At 32.3% G+C, this 21,389-nt stretch overlaps 2 protein-coding genes across 2 annotated transcripts; one reads left to right on the top strand and one right to left on the bottom strand.

Annotated features, from left to right (window-relative positions):
* Window positions 1-646: 646 nt before the first annotated feature.
* Window positions 647-7,930, bottom strand: LOC130654585 (uncharacterized). Its single transcript, XM_057457197.1, has 10 exons — window positions 7,746-7,930; window positions 4,718-4,864; window positions 3,980-4,083; window positions 3,525-3,870; window positions 3,265-3,409; window positions 3,105-3,163; window positions 2,707-2,869; window positions 2,462-2,544; window positions 2,194-2,254; window positions 647-2,118 (listed from the first exon to the last, which is right to left on the bottom strand). The coding sequence occupies exons 1-10, from the start codon at window positions 7,808-7,810 to the stop codon at window positions 1,963-1,965; spliced, it is 1,329 nt and encodes a 442-aa protein (XP_057313180.1). The 5' UTR covers window positions 7,811-7,930; the 3' UTR covers window positions 647-1,962.
* Window positions 7,931-7,946: 16 nt separating this feature from the next.
* Window positions 7,947-20,844, top strand: LOC130654589 (39S ribosomal protein L23, mitochondrial-like). The gene is made up of 4 exons (XM_057457200.1): window positions 7,947-8,120; window positions 14,765-14,847; window positions 20,227-20,306; window positions 20,535-20,844. The coding sequence occupies exons 1-4, from the start codon at window positions 7,990-7,992 to the stop codon at window positions 20,670-20,672; spliced, it is 432 nt and encodes a 143-aa protein (XP_057313183.1). The 5' UTR covers window positions 7,947-7,989; the 3' UTR covers window positions 20,673-20,844.
* Window positions 20,845-21,389: the final 545 nt, after the last annotated feature.

Raw genomic sequence — 21,389 nt, 5'->3', positions numbered from 1 at the left:
TAAAGAATATTAATTCAATTTAATTTTCATATTAAGAACAACGTTTTATGTCTCATTTACATATTGCAGCGTATTTGGTTTTTCAAGAAAATCTCCAGTAACACAAAAGTCAGCTAAATAGTCAAAATTAAAATTTGTCTGTTTTAACCTTTATTAATATGCTACCAAGCATATTTTCTGTGGAATGGTCCATAATGTATACTACATACTCGACTCTCTATTTGTGAACATTCAGAACCAATGTAAAACATTTTTTTAGGATATTAATGGTCATATATTTATAAATAATACACACAACAACTAAATATAAATGTATATAATGTAATAAAAGAAATATAATATACATTTTAAACTTAAAATGACATCTTGGACATTTAAAACTGTTTTTTTTTACCTCTTTAACAATTGAAAGCCCTCATAAATTAAAGAAACACGAATATAAAATAAAATAGTTCAAACAGAACACATCACTCTTATAAGTATAAGGTTTATACAAATCTGATCAAGCGAGCGAGTGTAGAAAAGCATTGTAATAAAAGGATAAAGAAATAAAATCAATGTCTTTGTAATCAAGAAATTTGTTCAGTTTTTAAAAAAATGTTTTTCCATCTTCCTCAACAAACTTTATTTGTAAACTGTCTATTTCATTCCAAAAAAAAAAAAAAAAAAAAAAGCATATCGAGGCTAGACTCAAAATATACTATGCTTATAAACAAAAGAAGGTGTAATATAACTTTCATAAATTCAATAAATTTTTTATGGGCCAAAACTACAAATCTTTGAAAATAATATCAGTATACCACATAGTTTTATCTATATTTTTATCTTCGGAGCTACCAATTATGTTTTTTAACAATAATAAAACGCTTTGAAAGGACTTTTTACTGCTACTAGAAATAATTTTACAAATCTGTTGACCATTATACTAGTAAATACATTTTTGCTACACTACTCATTAATAATATATATCATAAACTACCAAATATGAGCCTAAGTTTATAAGCCTTGAAATAATTTGAAAAAATTAGGGTGGACTGTAGACGAATAAATCAAGAAGACAAAAGGAAGAATTTAACATGCATATTTAAAAAAATTTTTGAATCAAGGTAAATGCAGAAACAACAAGGAAAAGCTTATGCAGGGTTCAATGGATTTTGATCCATGAAACAATTTTTAAATCAATTTCACTTGACAATTTAAATCAAAATTCTATGCATTTTTATTCATTTTATATTAAGTTCACCAAATTTGATTAACAATTGACCAACTGTGGTAAACAATTGCCCAACTTTGATCTACAATTGATCAACTTTGATCAACAATTGACCAACTTTGATCAACAATTGACCAAACTTGATCACCAATTAATAAAATTTGAAACAAACAGTAGTACATAGTTATTTCACAGGCTTATAAACATCTTTCACCAAATAATCAAAACTGCAATTATAAAATATATAAGCTTCTGGATTTAAATTAAGATAGGATTGTAACCAGTATAATATAATAACTTTCATATAGAAGTACATGGCTTATATATTAACCAGTTGTTGTCAAAAATGAAATCATTTTTGACAATAACTGGTTGTTAGGTGTTTTTATTACACATTTACGAACGAAACAAGCATACTTTTTATATTCAATTAGGAATGTTTTTTGACTTTTGAAGAAATTTATCTAAAAAAAAATTAGATATAACTTGTGTCATACCCTTAAAATACTTTTTAACACCAACCCTATCACAATTTTTTATTTTTTTAAAAAAATATGCTGGTTAAAAGTACCTAGAGTGCCATCTTCACATTTTTTAAACTGGTATCTTTTATAAAAAATAAAAACATGCAAATAAACGTTTTTCCTTTTAAAAATTCTGTTTATATATAACAAACATTTTCAACAGCCACAAAAACCACAAATGACCCGACGAAAGAAGAAGGAAGAAGAACTTAGAACACAAAAAGATTAACGAAATCGAGATTTCTTGTTTAACTTTGGGTTCAAATGTGGTTTCTTTGTTTCTGTTGAATCTGTTGAAGGAGATTTAATATTGCTTGTCATTTTTTCAACATTCGATGTCTCCTTTCCAGTACACAATGGTGCAATTTTACCAGTTGACTCCTGGAAAAGAAAAGTATAGTTTACAATGAGCTAAGTAATAAAAGCTTAATTAATATTGATATAAATATGGCTTACTTCTTTAACCAGGACAACTGGAGTGTGGATTTTTTCAGGACGGTCTTCAATGAATCCATATCTACATTATTTTAAATAAATAACAAGAACTGAATAAAATTTATCGAAATAATTAAACTTATTCTGACCATTCTAAAACTTATTTTTCTAAAGAAATTATTAATATTCAATATATTTTGATGTAAGCCAATCTTATTTACAAAAATGTTTCTTGATTTTCTCTTTCTAAAAGATACAAAATTCAAACACAAACACACAAAAAATTTACTTCTGAACTGCATCTTGCTTCAATTTAGACTGTTCTTCGTTTGTCAATCCCAGCTTTTTTGAGGATACTTTGTGAATTTGGTACTGTGTAAAAACAATAAATTTTACTTTGTTCAACATGTAGAATAAACAGTTGCTTTTTAAATTCAGCACACTGCAACAGGCAAAAATTACATTATTGTTTGAATTTTTAAGTTTCCATTTACATTATTTATGCGTATTGAAACAAGGCTTAAATAAACTTACCCTAGTTTTACTGGCATAACCCAAGTATCTTGATTCTTCTTCAGACAATAAGACTTGCGTTGCACGTTCTACATTGCCATTTACGGTACGAAGTCGATCACGTAGCCGAGACTCTGCCATTTTGGGAAATATCTCTCTTAGCTGAGCTATACCATTTTCATAACTTAAAGACAAATAGTATTGGCTTTTAGTAAGTATTTAGTAAGTAATAGTCGTTAGCCCTTGGTAAAATCGACGGGTTCGCCCGTCCTTTTTATACCGCATTGCGTGCGTCTCGCTACCTGCGCAGCTAAGCTACCATTTTGCGTGACAGACAGACAGACGGACGGACGGACAGACATATACGGGTATTATAATATAGTAAAAACAATACCGCCATAAGTATATACATGACTTACGATTCATCTACCTCTTCATTAGGTTTGTCTTCTTCCTTTTCTTCATGCACATCAAAAGTCTAAAGAAAAATCATTATTATGAATTTTAAGTGAATAAAGAGGAAAAAAAATTGGACCTGTAAAATATAAATAAATTAGATCAGTATAACTTAATGTATACCTTTTCTGTGTGCGGAGTTCTAGTAGAAAGAATCATTTTAACAGCTTTTTCCAAACATCCTTTGGCACGTGATAAACAACGACGAAGTTGAACTTCAGGAACATCGTCAAATAGTTCTACCAACTTATTTACTTTTTCTTTGTAACTAAAACACAGATTAACTTCTCACATACGCATTATATAATGTAATTTAATTTTAAGTTTCATGTTTTTGGAAGTTGGTTATCATTAAAATATTGTTGTTCTGTATAAAAATCTACCTTAATTTTTGTGGTACATCTTTTCTCTCTTTTTCTTCTAACTCTGTACTGTCAACTGGAGACACATATGCATTTCCATGTTTAGTAACTTCAAGGAGAGGAAATTGAGTTCGAAGGTCAAACAAATCATTTTTACTCAGATCATCTTCTGTTGTTTTCGACATTTGTTGAAGTAAATTATATTCTAACGGAGGCTTTACTGACATTAAATTAGGAATAGTACTTGAATTTGAGCTTGATAACTGTTGAGTTGAACAGACAGCCTTAATTTGTCCACTGGAATTATTTGTGTCTGTTGAGTTTCCATCATTAACAGGTAAAACAAAATCATTTTGAACAACTTTTTCTAAATAGATGAAACAATATTCTCAATATAACACAATAAACATATCTGTCATAAAAAACATGTAAGAATGTTTTAAATAGAATGTTATTATTAACTACTGCAAAGTCACCTGCTATTGACTCATAATTTTCCTTTGGAAATTTTTCAGAGACAGAGGGAATTCCATATTCAAGTCTTTTTGATAACGAAAACATCCACTCTGTAACCAAGGTGCTAAATATAATAGACAATATTATCAAACTCAGCTTATTTTGTATAAGGCATATCATAATTCTTTACCTTTTCTGGACAAAATAAACATCAGCAGTATGACAAAAGCAAAAATAGGTTTTTCTGCACTTGAATAACTATTGAACTAATTTGATTTTTAAAAGTAAGAGCTGATTTTTTCTAGTAAAGAAGTCACATGACTAAAAAAAGGGGAGTAAATTTGGTTAAAATATTTGATTTTGAAGTTAAAATTTAAAACAATTGTGGCAGATTTGGATTTCTATTTGATATATATATCAGTTAAATCAAATAGAAATTAGAAAACATAAATAAGCTCAAAACCTTGACTGCAGGACTGAAAAGAGCTGTTTGCCTGATATCTTTAAATGCGTATTTATCAAAGATAGCATCTAAGATCTCATCTGTATCATTATAAACCTATTTTGCCCAAAATTATCATAACTTGACTTAAAAAAAAATGCTGTTACAAGTGGTTTGAATTGCGTTATCAAAACAACTTTCACTATTTACCAGGTGTTTTGCAGCATAAAACACAATTAAATCTATAATCCACGCAATGGATCACATGTTGTTTAGAAAACATCTGGAATGGGTTAAGCCTCGTTCTAGATTTTACCTGTTAATTCTGTCAAATCCTGGCAAATAGGCAGCCATCATTTCTGTAAACTCCTCAACATCAAAACTAGGTTCAAACTCAGTTGGATTTTCACCAAGACTTTCCAACACAGATGCCATATAGGTGATGATTATGTCATCCACCAAGCTGAAATGAAATATGGGAGAAAAGATATGATACTAATAATTATAATAATAATTAGACACTAGACCTTACATGTAAATTATCGCAGACTCGAAAAACAGTTCTAAGTATTTTCAATTTTAGGAACTTGCAATTTTCATAAATTCTGCAAATCAATCTGAAATTTAAAACCTGACATTTATTATAAAACTGGGTTACAAGATAATATTTTAGGAAAATACAAACAAGGTTAAAAATTCTGGTGATAGAGGGAAAAAATGATTTTCTGACATGGATATAATTGGCAACAAGCTCAAATGGGAGCTTCAAATGTAATATGACACCCTTTGCATGACCCTCAATGATAGCAGTACCAAAAAAAACTAAAGGGGTTATCCTGGATAAATAATTTCAATAACAATAATAAACAGAGAAAAATAGTTAAATTTCGTGTGATTTATTATGAAATGTTTTTTACATATAGTACATTAAATAAAGACTTTTTAAGGTGTTTTATCCAAACTAAATTAAACTTTGAAACAGAAGTACAAAAAAAACAATAAATAATTCTTGACAACTCAAAAAAAATTAAATCTGGTGTGGATTTAACTTGGTAATGAAAGAAAAAAAATTAAGTTTTGCATGGATCTAATTTTGCATTGACAAAGAAGAATAAACATTGACAAGGACTAAATTTGGTATTCTGGTGTTGAACATTGTACAGATATGTTAAATTATAATATAAAATTATTAAACAAATACCTTGTACAGAAAATTATTTGAGAAACTGCATTAAAGGCATGTAATCACCCTTATCAAAAAAATAATAAAGATATGCATTTTTTTATTTATTTTATGACTTTCCTAAAAAATTTAAGATCTAAAATTTACTGAAACTGGAAATAATGGTATATACTTTAATTTCTTAAAGCATTCCAATAGAATTACATGCTCTTCTTCATCTATTATGTTTTCTGTGATAGCTGTAACCAGTAAGGGACCGTCTTCACAATCATTTCACATTTTATTTGAATTGAAACGATTATGATTGTTTTGAGATCGTATCATCATTTTTTAAAAACGTTTAAATATTGTTTCATGAAATTAAGGTGAAACGATTTGAAACGATTGTAAAACGATTGAATTTTATTTTAAGCTCTAAGCTTAAAAATGATATGAAGTGGAAGCGAATGGGATACGACTGGGAAACGATTCCGAAACTATTTTGAAATGAATGCAGAAAAAACTTTTGAAACAAATTTTGAAACGAATTCTGAAGCAATTGTTCTCCCAAAGCAATTAAAAAACAATAAAAAAGGTGATAAATTAATTGCCTGAAACTATTTATAGACATTCCTTTCTCACTTCCATTGAATGGGGTGATAAAACTAACGTAGGTTTGAAACCAACTATAAGGCTATATTTGATCCCATTTTGATAATTTTTAAACAATCAAGGCTATGTTTTAGCTTCTTAGGATCACATTTTTATGTTTTTTAAATTATCAAAACACGATCGTAGGAAGCTAAAACATCGCCATAGAATGTTTAAAAATCATCAAAACACGATCAAACAAGTTAAAACATCGCCGTAGATCTTTTAAAAACCATCAAAACACAAACTGAATAATAATGGTGTTAAATTTGAAGTGATTTTGAAACGATTGGAGCTGAAACGAATTTACCAAACTGTTGAAACCAATTGATGTTGATATTGTGAGACGACTATGAAACGAATGCAAAACGATTTTCGTTTCAACAAAATGATTTTAAACTATTTTGAAACGAATTTGAAATGACTTTTTTGGCAAAAAAATATTTTAAAATCGTTTCAAATTCGTATAGAGATTGTTTCAAAAAAAAAATTATACGAATTGAAACAATTATTTTTGAAACGATTGTGGAGACGATCCCAAACTATGTGGTCGATTTTGCAGTACATTTATTTGAATCAGGCAATGAATGGTGGCTCTTAGGCCGAAAGAAGATAGAGAGAGTGAGTTTTCTATTTCAGTACAACATTTGAACATTTGTCATGTGTCTGTCAGTTTTTACAATAAAATGGGGACTTTAAAACTCATTAAATAATGTCAGTGGACTCTATTGGTGCCATAACTTAGTGGTTAAACTCTCACACAGAAAGTGACCAGGGTTTGATTCCTTTTGCAGCGATTCAATATTGGTGAGTGAATGGCATCCACAGCCCAGGGTTAACCCAAACAATGTGACGGAAATTCGGGAGATGACACACTGTGTGTAGGCCGTTGAATAGTCCAGGGAATTGTCTGGTGGGTCGCTGACCCTAATAGGGTCTTTGTAGCTTAAAATAGATAGACAGGGTATATCCCTCGATATTTATGAGGCTAGCCATGACAGGTTCACACTTCCCTTGGTCAACACGGAATTTGGCAAAAAAGCCTTCCCATTTAGAGCTGCAAAAGTGTGGAATAATCTTCCAGACCAAGTGACCTGTGATGGAAGTCTGCTTTCGTTTAAGACTTCCATCTCTAATGTATTTGGCAAATTCTAATGGAGATCACTTTTGAATTTTTTAATTTTTGTTTTTTATTCTTTTTCTTTTCAATTTTCACAGATTATAAATGTTACTATGTTTGATTGAGCTGAGGCAGTCTAAGGTTTATCATTTTTTGTTTCTTTTTTGTTCTAGTGGCCCCCAGTGGAAACAATCCACTAACTATAGGTTTTTGTGATTTTCTGGGCTAGCCACTTTAAATATTTATTATTATTATTATTATTATTATTATCTATTTACGACAGTAAACTGAGGAACCAATTCCTTCAGCCTAATTAGTCTTCCAAGTTACTTCTAATTTAGATTGGTTAATTAAGCACTTTAGAATTTTTTATCTGATCGACTGACTATATATCTGATGCTGTTCACTAACCTGAAGTCACAGTCAGAATGTTCGAAAACAAACTTTTCCAACGCATCCCTTGCAAATGCATCCATTACAAGCACGCTTGGTCTGCATGCAACAAGTGGCGTAGATTAAATTGAACGCAAATTGTTCATAGTCTGTTCTGTGTTGTTTTTCATTTCTCATGCTACCATGTTTCCTGATTTGTTGATATAAATCGGATCCGTAAAGTTAGTGCGGGCTAAAGGTCATGGTCTGGAGTTAAACAAAGATGGCGTTTCGTAACCGAGTGAGAAACCCCCGTTTGCAAGCGCGTATTTTTCTCCCAAGGTGGTTTGTAAAAGTCGTAAGGCCTGGAAAAGACATACCGGATGATACCGTACAACTTCATGTTCCATTAGAGTAAGATGATTAAATTCTTCGATTAATTTTTTTAAGTGTATGCGTGCTACATGTAGCTAGCTAGCCAGCTACGACACAGAGACGACAAAACAGTGTCAGTGACTTGAAATTTGCTTAGTTTAAGTTAACCCATATATTTTTTACTCATGCCTTACTATGTATAAATATTTTAGTGTGTTAATCTAATAGCTAGCTATGTGTCAATATATCAATCTTGTGGCACCGTAGATTAGTGGTTATAGCTCTCGTACTCTGTGCGGGCGACCGGGGTTCGATTCCTCTTGACGGCGATTCAACATGGGCGAGTGAATGTTACCATAGCCCCGGGTTAACCCAAGCCATGTGAGGGAAATTGGGCAGATGGCACACTATGTGGGCCGTTGGATGTTGCCGGGAGTTGTCTAGTAGAGCGCGGGTCCTAATTGGGTCTGCGTAGCTCAAAATGAGCATTAAATACTCTAGGACTCTCCATCTAAGCCATGGCCCCTCCTGGAAATAATAGACAGGGTATATCCCTCGATATTTGTGAGGCTAGCCATGTAAAATATGCACATCTATCTATCTATCTATAAAGGGCTGCAGAGCGAAAAAAGGTCGCATATTCTTGCGGTGTCAGAATGTTCTCCTTCGTTGCTCTCCGATGGGGTACATATGGACTTTTCATGGTAAAACCTTCACAGTAGCAACCTTAACTAAACAGAATTTACAAGCAAAACTGTGTTAAAATGTCACAAAATGGCAAAAATTAAGCAGCATCTAAAACATATTAAAGATTTGACTAAAAAAAAAAATCTCTAAAAAAATGCAGTATTGTAGTTATGAAGGTTTCATCACAAAAACATTCTGATTACGGCATTTGTACACCATTTCATAATGGCTGCTTAACCTGAATACTGGCCCGTGATTGGTTCAATCAGTGTTATGACGCGAATCCGACCACAAGAACATGTTTACAAGCGAAAATATTTTTATAACATTTTACAAGTCCCCAAGAAACCTCGCCCCAGGTTTTTTTTTCACTTTTTGGCAATAGTTATACTTATAGTTTTTTGCAATATTCTCCGGTTTTTCTTTTAACAATGAGAGTGCAGGTGCAGTTTTGTACAAGTTATTTAAAATGGTAAATCTGTTATAACGCATTTGTTTTTCAGCAAGTGGCAAACGCCATATACACGTTGTAAGAAATCTATAATAATAGCTGTTGTCTGTCTGTCTCTGCGTGGACCCCATGCCAAGTTAGAAAGTGATGTTACGGAAACACGAATATCAATTGCGATATATTTTCATCCACTTTGTTGCGACGGGTGAATATAAAGGACGGGCGAACCTGTGGATTTTTTTAACGACCAGTATTATATATAATACCTGTATATGTCTGTCCCTCACGCAAAATGGTACCTTAGCTGCCCAAGTAGCGAGACACATGCAATGCGGTATAAAAAGATTTTTCCACAGGCTAACGACTAGTTATTTATAGAAAACACAACAAAGAGGTTTTATCTACATAATTGCTTCTTTCCATCTTCTGTGTTGTTAGTTTAAGAATTCAGGTATTGAACCACTTACTCTGGGGGCTCATTTGGACTGAAATTATTTGGCCACAAAGTTTGCAGAATAAGCATTTTAGTACTCAGAACTATTTGCAATAAACATTGAAATTATTATGATTTTACGTCAAACCCTTTTTGCCCATGTTGAGAATAATGCGTATATTTCCTAAACTATAAAATTTAACGTTATAAAAGTATATATATTCTGAAAGCCTATCAAATTTCCTATGTAGCCATGCTATTCTTATTATTCGTCGAAATAATGGAAAGTGTAAAAAATTATCGATCATGTTTTCAAAGTCTCTGATACTTGAGGGTAGAAGGTACAAGCATTTTACTTTTACTAAGTTATATCATTAAACTCAGCTCCCCATGGGCATGGAAAAGGTGCCTGCGTTTTTTTTTCTAAAAACATATTTTTAGTTTTATTACGAAAAATTGATTTTGGTACTTCTTCGTTGATAAAAATAAACTTTATCACATGGTAACCTCTGAATGGTACATTTTTTTCAAAAAAACTAACACCTTTAGAGAGCTTAATATCTTGATAATAATTATGTGCTAATTTGTCTCGATATATTGAAGTCCCTGTACTTTCTACCCTAAAATGTAGAGCAACATCGAGAAAAATATGTTTACAAGATAAACAGCCTTGAACATCCTCACGCTTCAGTAATTCGAAACAAAGAAAAGAATTTTTTCAGGTTTGCATGCTCTGTATGATACAAAATTGTGCTGATGCGTCATGATTCTACAGCATGTGGCTTTTTTTAATAAATTATTTATATATTGAAAGAGAAATAACGTAAACTCACTTGCTAAGCATAACCCCGTTCCCAGCGCCTTTTGTTTGGGAAATGAATAAATTGATAGGAAAGACTGTATTCCAGGAAAATAAAGTATAAGATAATGTGGAAAAATACATTTTCTTGCAGCTAATTATTGTAAAATTTTGCTGATCCATACTGCACTCCTTCTATGTGTTTAAAACTGTCAGCCACTGTATTCTTAAATTCACTTTCCTCTGAGGACGTAAAATGTTCTTTTGGGGCAAGAGACCATAATATGTGATGGATTGATTCGTTTTAGTTTGAAGTTACTACATTTCGACATCCTTCCAAAAACTTCTCGTCTCCAAGCTTTATAAAAATCGGTGCTAAAAGTTACTGAATAGCTGGTGGAATTGCATCCTTTATAATGTAAATATAAATAAAAAAAAATAATAACCAGAAAATATTTTTTAATTGTTTCAACTGGTGTTCTCAATGATATGTAGTTCATAGGTTTTTATTCATATCTACCTTAATTAATGAGTATATAATCATTTTGAAAATGTTCAAATGATCAACTTCAAAAAATACCCTCATATCTTCAGCATATTAGAAAAAAAAACATGCTCATGTGTGCAAGATTTAAATTCTTTTCAATTTTTAAACAAAGAAGGTTTGAAAAAAATGTTTGTTACTTTATCCTTTCCTAATTTCCTCCTTTTTGTGTTATAAATTTATACATTTTTTTTCAAATAAATATTCTATGAACCATTTGCTTCCCGAAGGCATAAAAATGTTTTTTTTGAGAAAAAATCAAAAAAAGGGTTTGACGTATCCTTAACCCCAAAACAACATCAAGAACAATGTACACATTAACCGCCATGCAGCGTCTTTGGATTTAAAAAACATTCGAAAGTTACAACATAACGGATAAACGTTGTTTTAAGTTGGATTGCTTTGTTATGTTTTCATTAAATAACGCCAACAACATTAAACTACCCTGTGTACGTTGACTTTTGACAGTTATCAATCAATGCAGTAAAAATGGCATTCTTATTTTTTGTACACTAAACTAAGGTAAATTACCAAACAAAGAAAGGGTACAAGAAACATTTTCTTTACCGGCAAGCATATTTAAAGTTCTCTACAATATATATTTATTAAAGAATATTTCTATACTAAAACTATCTATTGCTATCACCATCGTTTTGTAGGTACTGGTTAAGTAATCTAAAATAAAAAGACATAATTTTATTGTAGTGTAAGGAGAAATAAAAGCAGGTTTGGACGTTTGTTGGAAAAATTCTTTAGCTAGCTATATAAAAGATAAATTAAAAAAAAATTAGTTCTTCACCCTAAAAAGTTAAAGTAATATTGTTACAAACCTGAGTTCATTTCTTTTTTTTCCTTCTTTAAAGCACAGATTTGTAGCCATCATAAAACACAGAAGAAATTTTGAATGTCGTAATTGATTTGCAATTTTGATTTGCACATTTTGCGCCGAAAAGGCACTTTAAACCCAGTACGCAAAAAGTATCTTCTTTGAAATATGCCAGTAGGAAAATACTTTTTAATCTAGGAGTCATAGGCAGAATTGGACTAAAGCTCATAAGTGGACACTTGACTAACTTTTTAAAAAAGTTCCTTGATAAGAAATATTTTGGCTCGCCTAAATGGCAAATGGGCTTCGCTTGCGCTCACCTTGCTTTGCTCACTGGCTTAGCTCCATAAAGAGTGATATCTTAACAAATTTTAAAATATCTCAGTAATAGTTTTGCACTTTACAAGAACCAAGACTTACGGCATAGGTTCAAAAAATATTTTTCGATATTGTGTGAAAATGTTTTTCAAAATAGTAAAAATGTTAAATATATTAATTCGGGCATATGACTTCACAATAAAAATAAGTACGAGAAGTTTGATTGATGATGACATCTTTTTTATTTTATTTTAACAGATATTTCGTCTTGTTACTACGTCTTATTATTCGAAATGGTGAAAATGTTTTGCCGAAATAGTAAAAATGTTATTCAAAATAATTAAAATGTTATTCAAAATGGTGGAAATGTTTCCCGAGAGATGATGAAAATGTTTCTCTAAATAGAACTGGGACGAGTTGAGGTCTGGTGCCGAGTATAATGGCGGTACCCTCAAGTTCCCTTTTTTAGCGGAAAAAGTAAATTAAAGAGAATGAAAAGGACAGTCCAGGGAATACTGCTTAAAATAAACCATATAATACTCTTCCTCCTAGTTTAGCTAGCTATTCCAATTAAGCAATGTAGTTTAATTGGCAGTATATCATAGAGATAGAGAAATGTTCCTTCTGGCGCAACGCACATCTCGCGCACGCGCACGCTACAGTCAACCACAACAAATCCATGATCATCCAAGACCTACAGGGATAAGTGCTTACCACGCTGTGCTTAGTCATGCATATCAAGGTAAAGTCCCTATGATGCTGTGCTTAGTCATGCATATCAAGCTAAAGTCCCTATGATACTGTGCTTAGTCATGCATAGGTTGCATAGAACGTGGGAAACGTAGATTAGTGAGAAGGCGTTATAATGTACGAGGACCAAACGATATGTGGCACATAGATGTTTACGATAAGTTAAAGCCGTATGGATTACCAAATCATGGTTGCGTTGACAGATATAGCCGAAAAATCATATGGCTCAGAGCAGTACATTCAAATAATAATCCAGAAGTTATTGCACGGTTATTTTTAAGTGCCGTCCGAGAAATGGTGGATGTCCAGAGAAAGTGAGGAGTGATTGTGGTACTGAAAATGTAACTCTAGCTACTATTCAATGTTATTGGCGGCGTAATCACGGTGATAAGAACGCAGGTACAAAGTCACATATGTACAGTCCTTCACACAGTAATCAACGGATTGAGGGATGGTGGTCATTTCTTCGCCGAAATTGAAGCTCTTTTATGATAGATTTCTTTAAAGAAATGGTTAATGATGGATTATGTAATCCTGCTAATGAGCTAGAGTTGTATTTCCGGTATTTCTGATGAATTGTTCCATTTCCCAGAAAAATTTGAAGGGGAAAGTCGTCTGAAATTATGTGATAGTGATGATTTGGATGAAATGGATGAACTCATCTCCGGTGACGATCAAGAAAATGAGGACGAGAATAATTACTATGAATACTTCAACTACTTGATTGATTTGCTGGGAATGTCGCCACCTGAGAACTTCCACTCGGCCAAGCATTTGTATGCCGTCATGTTATACATGCGGAAAAATAAAGATGAACTTCTCTTAATGTTACTTCTTTTTTAGAGTTAAATAATTGCATATTCGCCCATGTTGCATCACTAATGACACTTTCACCAGTAATAACTACTAGGAAGTTTAAAGGAGAGAGAAATCTGTTTTCCAATATGTAGCGAAGTGGTCGTTTATTCTGAAACTCTGTATTCTGATTGATTAGCGTCCTGAATATGCGGCACAAAAGTAAAAACTTGTTCCAACAATAGTTCGCTTGGGTGGGGCTGTGTGCACTGGGTAAAAAGGGGCAAGTCTTTAACTCTGTAATTTTGCTAAAATAGCTAATTTCTTATTAATTCACCTACCAAATACCAATTCGGTTGTATTTTCTGGAGATTAAAAGAAATGAGGTCTTGTACCTCGTTACCAAGCCTTGCGGTCATAGCCTTTCGCTATGTTTTTGTGGTCGATACAAGATATAAAATACCCTGGAAACGAGGTTAAGGTCATGTATTTTAAGAAATATGTTCTCTTTTTTCGGGAAACATTTTTACCATTTCGAAAATGATTTTTATATTTTTTGGAAGAGATTTTCACCATTTTGAATAAGATTTTCTCCATTTTGAAAGAGATTTTCACTTTTTTCGGGAAAGATTTCTTGCACCTATCGGCTCCCGTAAAGACTGGCTGTTCTTATTTTTTGACCCTTAGCCAGATTTGGTCTTAGTAAAAATACCACTTTAGAATTTAGTTTAAATATATGTTATTTTTTTCTTGGATATCTCTAAAGCTTATGGGTTTCTATGACAAAATGGGATGTCCTTGTTGATGCTAATGGAGCTCTATAATTGTGTTCATGAACAATCTAGCAAATATATTAATTTAGCAGTTATGAAAATTGTGGGAGTTATGTAAACAATGATAAGCTCGAAGCTGTTCTTACTGTTCTTATTTTTTGCAAACCTGAAGTTTGTGTCCTTAAAGAATTATTCTTATATAAAAAGTGTGTATGTATGAGACCTACCGACTAGTTAGTTTCACTGCAAACTTTTAAAATCATAGAAATGTAATGTCTTTTTTTTCAAAGTATGTTACATTATTTAGCATGTCAAAGATAGACATAAAGAATTACATGGAAAAGATTTATAGTGTTCCAGTTGCAAAAGTTCATACAAGAATACAGTCAGGTACGAAGTTATACAATTTATTTTTTGGAGAAATCTGTGTAGCTCTGTTAAGAAATATATAATGATCAATTTGGTACCTATTACTGGGAGACTTTAGGAGTACAAGCTTTTGCCAGAGAAATTTACAGGCTTTCGCAAATATACATTTTTGATATGTATCTTGAGATTAAAAGAAAAAAAAGATCTAAGAAAAAACCTTTTTCTGACTAGTCACTTTTTATTAACTTTAAAACAGTCTTGGTAGGAGAAAAAAATAGTGGCCACCGAAACAACAAGGAAAGATCCTCTGTTAAACACTCTTCCTGTATTGCGCCCCTCCCTTCTTTTAATCAGCTTCTTATAAATTTTAAAGTGTTATTTAGCCCCCCCCCCATCCTAATTGGTTTACAGCCACCCCTTCATCCTCAAATGAGTAAAAAAAAGAAATGAGTAAGAGACAGTAGTCGATATCATTCCCTGATTTGACGTCGTATACAGTGATGTGCACATGCTAATTCAGCGTGAACTGTTTACTTGATCAACTACAACGCACATGTGATGTAGATGCTATCGCGGATCCCTTTGACGTCACAAAAGGAGCACAACGTGGAGTAGGATGGTTAGAGAAAAGAATTAATGTTTATTGCTATCATAAATAGTTATCGTGTTTAAAATTCTTCGTTTTATTTAGTTCTCTCCTTCTATATTTACTCTTCTTTCTATAAAGCGCCCTCCTAAGACCCCAAACATTTAAAAAGCCCCATCAGGGGCCACTGAAAGAAATCGTGAAAACAAAGATTTTAGACTATTAAAGACTTCAATTCTTTTTCTCACGTATATATCCAGAATTTTTTCTTCAAATATCTATCACCAAATTAGCTATAAAAGCATTTGTAACAAACTGAATTTATTACGGGAATTGGTCAATTTAAAAATGATTACCGACCAATTTTTTGCGAAATGAATGAGAATTTACAAATTTACAAAAATTTCTGTGCCATTTTCTGTGACATTTCTTGATCTACCTTATCATTACTAATTTTTACGCAGCAAAAATTCTGTTTCCTAAATAATATGTTTCATGCTCATAGTATTTGTGGTTCCAATTTCCGCCACAAGTAAGGAAAAACAATAAAATTCGGAGGTTTAGATAAATGGATTTGTTTCGGTTATTTAAACAATAGAATTACCTGTTTAAAGTTGTTATACATCATAAAGACAATCTTGTTTCTCGAAAAGGTTTTGTTCCGCGCAAACACGTGATTTCTGTACTAAATTTCGAACACTAACTGTTAATATTATGTTTTGAATTTTATCACGGAATGTTAAAGTCACGTGACCTTTTAATACGGCATTATTTGTACTAATAGTGTTCTAGCGGTCCAAATTTTTGCTAAAATTAGTGCGAATAAAGTGTTTTGTTTGTTTTAAAATTCTATATGCCTGTTTGAATTGATAAGAAGGGAGAAGTGACTGTAAGGTTAATTCGCAGGATGTGTTGTTTCAATAATGAAAAGTGTTGATGAAAGTAAATCTCTTTGCGTGGGAAATGCATTTTTCAGATTGGGGGTATTTTTTGTAAATTTTAAAATTTCATCTATAATTGCTGTCCAATGTTGTACTGGTTATAAAATTATTAATTGCATGCAACCTCGTCCCCAGGGGCTTTTGCCTTGTTGACATCGAGGCCGGCAGCAAAAAAACACCTGGTACAGGCTGGTGGGATCTGTAATGCGATTGGTTTACATCAAAGATGAGAGGATTAAAAAAGATTGACTAAAAAAACGCTGAGCAAAACAGTGAAAATTTTCATGAAAGATGTTATGTTGGCAGATTTCCATTGTTGACAAATTGAATGAAATTAAAGGTTCTTCTTAAAGCTTTGTAAAAACGTGACTTTTGGCGATTTAGCTAGTTGAACAAGAAAAGACATGTAGCTAGCTAGCTAGCTAGCTAGCTTGTTAGCATGTACATAGGCAGGTGTATTAAGCCATTACTAAATAAAAATAATTCTTATTTTTTATTGATTTTTCTATTTAAAAAAACAAGTGTTCTTCCAAAAGTGTAGTTTTAGTCAGGCCAGTTTAATGCATATTCCAATCTTAAATAACTGGTGTGACTACTTAGCTAACAACAAGTTTAAAATTTTGTTGGTCTGTCATGTATAGCTAGCTAGCAGACACATCACACTTGTGCAAAATTTAGCCACACCAGTCACATGTAAGCTAGCTAGAAAGTTCTCACATTTTAAAACAAATTTGTAATTGAAACGCCACAAAATGGATTTACACCTGCACCAAGAAAAAAATATGTAACTAGGGGCCATTCAATAATTATGTAACGCCTGAGGGGTGAGGGGTGTGATCATTTTTGTTATGCACTGTTACAAAAGTTTGGGTGGAGGGTTAAAATGGACGGATATTTTTAGTTATTTTAGAGAATGATCTAGATCTTGAAATTGTTTCTTGTCTCTGGACTTACACAAAAGTACCAAAAATGTCATCTTGCGTGCTAAATATATGGCTGTGTTACATCTTTTTCTCATATTAGAGCACTAAGTTTGCCTGATTATCTGATACATGAAGGTTTTTGATACTATGAAAATGAATATTTTACTATGGAAATGAATAGACGTAACAAAGGGTGGGTGGGTGGTACTAGATTTGTTACGATGCGTTACAAGGGTGGGTTGTGGTAAACAATGGCTAATTTGGGTGTTACTTAATTATTGAATGCCCCCCCCCCCCCCCCCCTAGCTATATAATATATAACATATCTAGGTGATAAAGAAGTAGATTAGTCTCTTTCTTGGGCCAGACATTAAAGCCTTTCTTGACCACAAGTTTCTTAGCTGTTTTTTTAAACATATACAACCTTTATTTTACCAACACAATTGGGGAAATTTGAACCAGACGTTGACTCTTCGGAGCATGTTCATCAGTAGTGAATGTATCATGCTAAAGCACATATTGCTGTTTAAACGAAGTATGTATTGCTTCTGGGAAAACTATCGCTATAGCTTAACTGGAAAAGTTACTAGCTGAGGGAAGAGAATGGATCGTAGCGTAGATATAAGAACTGAAGGTTTCTAAGCAATATGTTAATTTGACCCAATTTTAAGCCTAGTATTATCAACTAGGTTGCTTATAAAAAGTTATTTAGCCAACATTTGTAAGATATATTTTGGTTTTGTTTCCTTGTTGAGTATAACTAGCTAGATGCCACAATCTCAGACTTAATACTTATTGCTAAAGAGGTACTCGACTTTCACAATATAAAAGCTAGCCAGCTAAATTGAGTCTAGGTTGTCTTGTATCAGTATATCTCAACAAAATCAACTTTATCTAATCACACGTTACAACATTTTGTTGATAAGTAATGCTTCTTAAAAGATTTCATTACTATAAATATAGTTTGAGGTGAACAAATAATAACTTGGTTTGAAATAAAACTTTATAAAGTCAAGCTTTCAATAACATCAACAACCAAAATACATCGTCCTCGCAATGCGAATAACAAGAACTCGATCAAGTTGCTTTTACTAGCCGCAGGAAATTTAACAGCGTGATAAATCATTAAGTATTTATAATAGCCAATATACTGATTTTGAAAAGTAGCTTGTACCAGGGTCTTGTTTAGCCGTCCAGTACACGCTGGCGGGTTGGACATAGGCACAAACCCTGAGGACGAGGATGTATAACATGTATGTTCGTTACAGTTGATTACTAAGGTGTTGCTAAGGAGATATATCGATCTTAGGGATAAAATACAGAACAGATTTGAAGGAAATATCGATCCAGCGAAATGACTTTATTCTGGTCGCAGTGACGTTTTTATTTTGTTTTCCATACCATAACATCTATAAATGCCATATTCTAAACAGTTAATTGACATGAACATCAATATTTCTTGAAATTTATTTTATAACCGTAATTTCGTTATTAAGTTCATATATATTGAATTTTTCTTTATTATTAAGTGAGTCTAACAAACATTTAGGCCCTATCGTCAGTATTGCTTGAAAAATTCGAATATATTATAGATTGGGGAAAATAGCCTATTTTAGGCTTGATGTGATTAATTATTTTTTTACCTGGAATCTGTTTGTATTGTACAGAAATATGCCAAGTTTTTCACCCGACCATAAGTCCTTTTGGATTTATGGCCCACGGACACTTTGTCCCCCTCCCAACCCCTCCCTCGGTGCTACACTAGACCAAAGTGCCTGGTACTATTAGCGTTAAAAATTTTTAAGATTGCTTTCTGTCATCTCAAGTTTAGCCAATTACATCACCTACCTCAGTTCAACAAGTTCGTCAAAAATTTGTGCACTGAGCAAAACAAGTTTTCCATTGCAGATGTGCTCGTTTCTAAAAGAGGAAGAAAACAGATAAATAGAGACATTCGTCAATTGTAAAAATAGAACTTCTGTTACAGCGCTTGTAATCAAAATCCTAATGTAGCAACATATTTGCTGAATAAATATTTGCGGAACTATTAAATTGTTTTTGCGAATAAGTGATCTTAAAATGCGTTTTTGGCGATATATATTTTTGTCGGTGACTGTATTTTCCCTAGATTTAGGGAATTAATTTTTGCAAATGCTAAAAATTCGGTACTTTTTGTAGAAAAAAACATTTTATTAATATTTTTCTTTTATACAAGCATATACGTGAAAATGTCCAAAAATTTAAGTATGTAAGCATCCATGAACTGGGGAAATATGTAAGCATATTTTTTTAATCTTGCTATACTTTTCCTGTAGTATGGTTTCCAAAAGTTTCAGTTTTACGTATGTTGCGGAATCAACTTCATTCTGTTTATCACTTTGTAGAATGTTAAATAAAACGTTTGACGCGTTTAAAAACTCTAGACCTACAATCCTGAACAATTATTGTAAACATCATATTATCGGCTGCGGAGTTCTGGTGAAGTACATCATTTCTGGACATTTGGCCATTTCGAGAATTAGCCAAAAAACGGCGAAAATATCATGTTTAGGATTGTAGTTTACATAGGCAATTTTAAACTTTTGTATTTATATGAAAAAAAAAAATTGCGCGCAGATGTTCATTCTTCAAGATAAGCATAATATAAACATATCCAAGGTTGGGGTTTAGAATGCTAAGCATAATCAAGTCAAAAAAAAATTTTACCGCATGCTTTTTTTTAAAAAAAAGGGTGCTGTTAAAAAAGCAACGAAGAACATGCAAACCTCACATTTTAATAGTATATGTAAAAATATCGTATAATTGGACAAAATTCCAAGTGTGTGGGAGAGTGAAAGACTATGGAGATCCGAATAATTTAGAGGTTCCAACTGAACTTCTTTTTTTAAAAATCACCTTTCTAGGCTCGGGTTCTATTCGATTTTAACGAATATTTTTTACTATTTTTTAGGTAAAGTTAAGCAGTTCGTCTACGGAAATGATGTCGTGATAAAAAAAACTCCTGACATCAAAATAGCTTATGTTATGCTGGTAAGTACCAACCATATAATGCGAATGAATCATTGAGTCGACAGAAACACATAAATCGCATTCGTCCAGATAATCTTAACAGTTAGTTTTAAAAAAACTTTCTTTTTCTGAAGTCAACCATGTTAAAACCTTGGAAAGATACTATGATTTTCTTACGGGCGTTTTATTTTCTTCGATGTGACTAAAAGATTTAAGTTTTTTATGTCTGAGTCAATTTTATCTCTATAGCGCGAAGGAACATTTAAATTTCCCGACATGTTTCCGGATCTTAGTCCAGTAGAATCCGAAGATCACGAAGGTGACGAATTAAAAGAGACTTCAGAGCAGAATGCTGCCATTCCCATGGCTAGATGGTTCAACACGTGAAGAAAAACCATTAAATTTCGAAATGACAGGAAGAATTCTTCAGCGGAGAAGTAGAAATGTCATGCGACATGAAAACGACAATAAAATGTTTGTGATAGTAACGATATGTATATTTTTTTTGAAAATGTAAATACAAGATATATTGATTGCTCAATATAAATCATTCCTATAACATATTGCCTATTCAACTCTTGTAAAATCGAATAGTTATGATACAAAGATTCTTTACATCCTAGTTGTAACTAACATTTCTTTATAAGTATTCGCATCAAAGTGAGAAAAGATAGAAAATGAATTTCATTTTTATCCGTGGATATCGAGTGCTAATTTTTGGTAATTTAGCGATAATTAAAATTTACCTGGGTAATAAAAGTGCTGCTATTTTTTTGGCCTAAAAGTTCTAATTGTATATTACCCAACAAACTCGGCCTTTAACTTGTCGAGATTTTGTGTAGTAGTAGTGATGATTTATATTTTGTGGTTAGCCTCATTATTTCCGATAGATATACCTTGTCAGTTGTTTCCAGGAGGGACCACGAAGGAGGTTCTACAGTGTTCAAAGCTCTTCTTCGAGCCACAAAAAACTCTGAATTTCTGCATTGCTACACAACCGACGGCCTATGTGGGGATTGAACGCTCTTCTCATGTACCAATCCTAAATTTATATTGTGTCATTTACCGGAAACTTGAAAACAAGAATTTTGCTTACAAGCTCGG

Source organism: Hydractinia symbiolongicarpus, chromosome 8, assembly GCF_029227915.1.
Source record: "Hydractinia symbiolongicarpus strain clone_291-10 chromosome 8, HSymV2.1, whole genome shotgun sequence".
Classification (NCBI taxonomy): Eukaryota; Metazoa; Cnidaria; class Hydrozoa; order Anthoathecata; family Hydractiniidae; genus Hydractinia; species Hydractinia symbiolongicarpus.
The sequence above is the reverse complement of the archived record's forward strand: the minus strand, read 5'-3'. Positions and strand labels throughout refer to the sequence as shown.

Bases quoted from the DNA above. Each gene is read 5' to 3' on its own strand.
- LOC130654585 (XM_057457197.1), bottom strand. From the start codon at position 7,810: ATGGATGCATTTGCAAGGGATGCGTTGGAAAAGTTTGTTTTCGAACAT. The intron at 4,865-7,745 runs GTTAGTGAACAG...ATTTCATTTCAG, and splicing joins CATTCTGACTGTGACTTCAG to CTTGGTGGATGACATAATCA. The intron at 3,871-3,979 runs GTGACTTTGCAG...TCATCTATTTAG, and splicing joins AAATTATGAGTCAATAGCAG to AAAAAGTTGTTCAAAATGAT.
- LOC130654589 (XM_057457200.1), top strand. From the start codon at position 7,990: ATGGCGTTTCGTAACCGAGTGAGAAACCCCCGTTTGCAAGCGCGTATT. The intron at 8,121-14,764 runs GTAAGATGATTA...TACATTATTTAG, and splicing joins CAACTTCATGTTCCATTAGA to CATGTCAAAGATAGACATAA. The intron at 20,307-20,534 runs GTAAGTACCAAC...TTATCTCTATAG, and splicing joins AAATAGCTTATGTTATGCTG to CGCGAAGGAACATTTAAATT.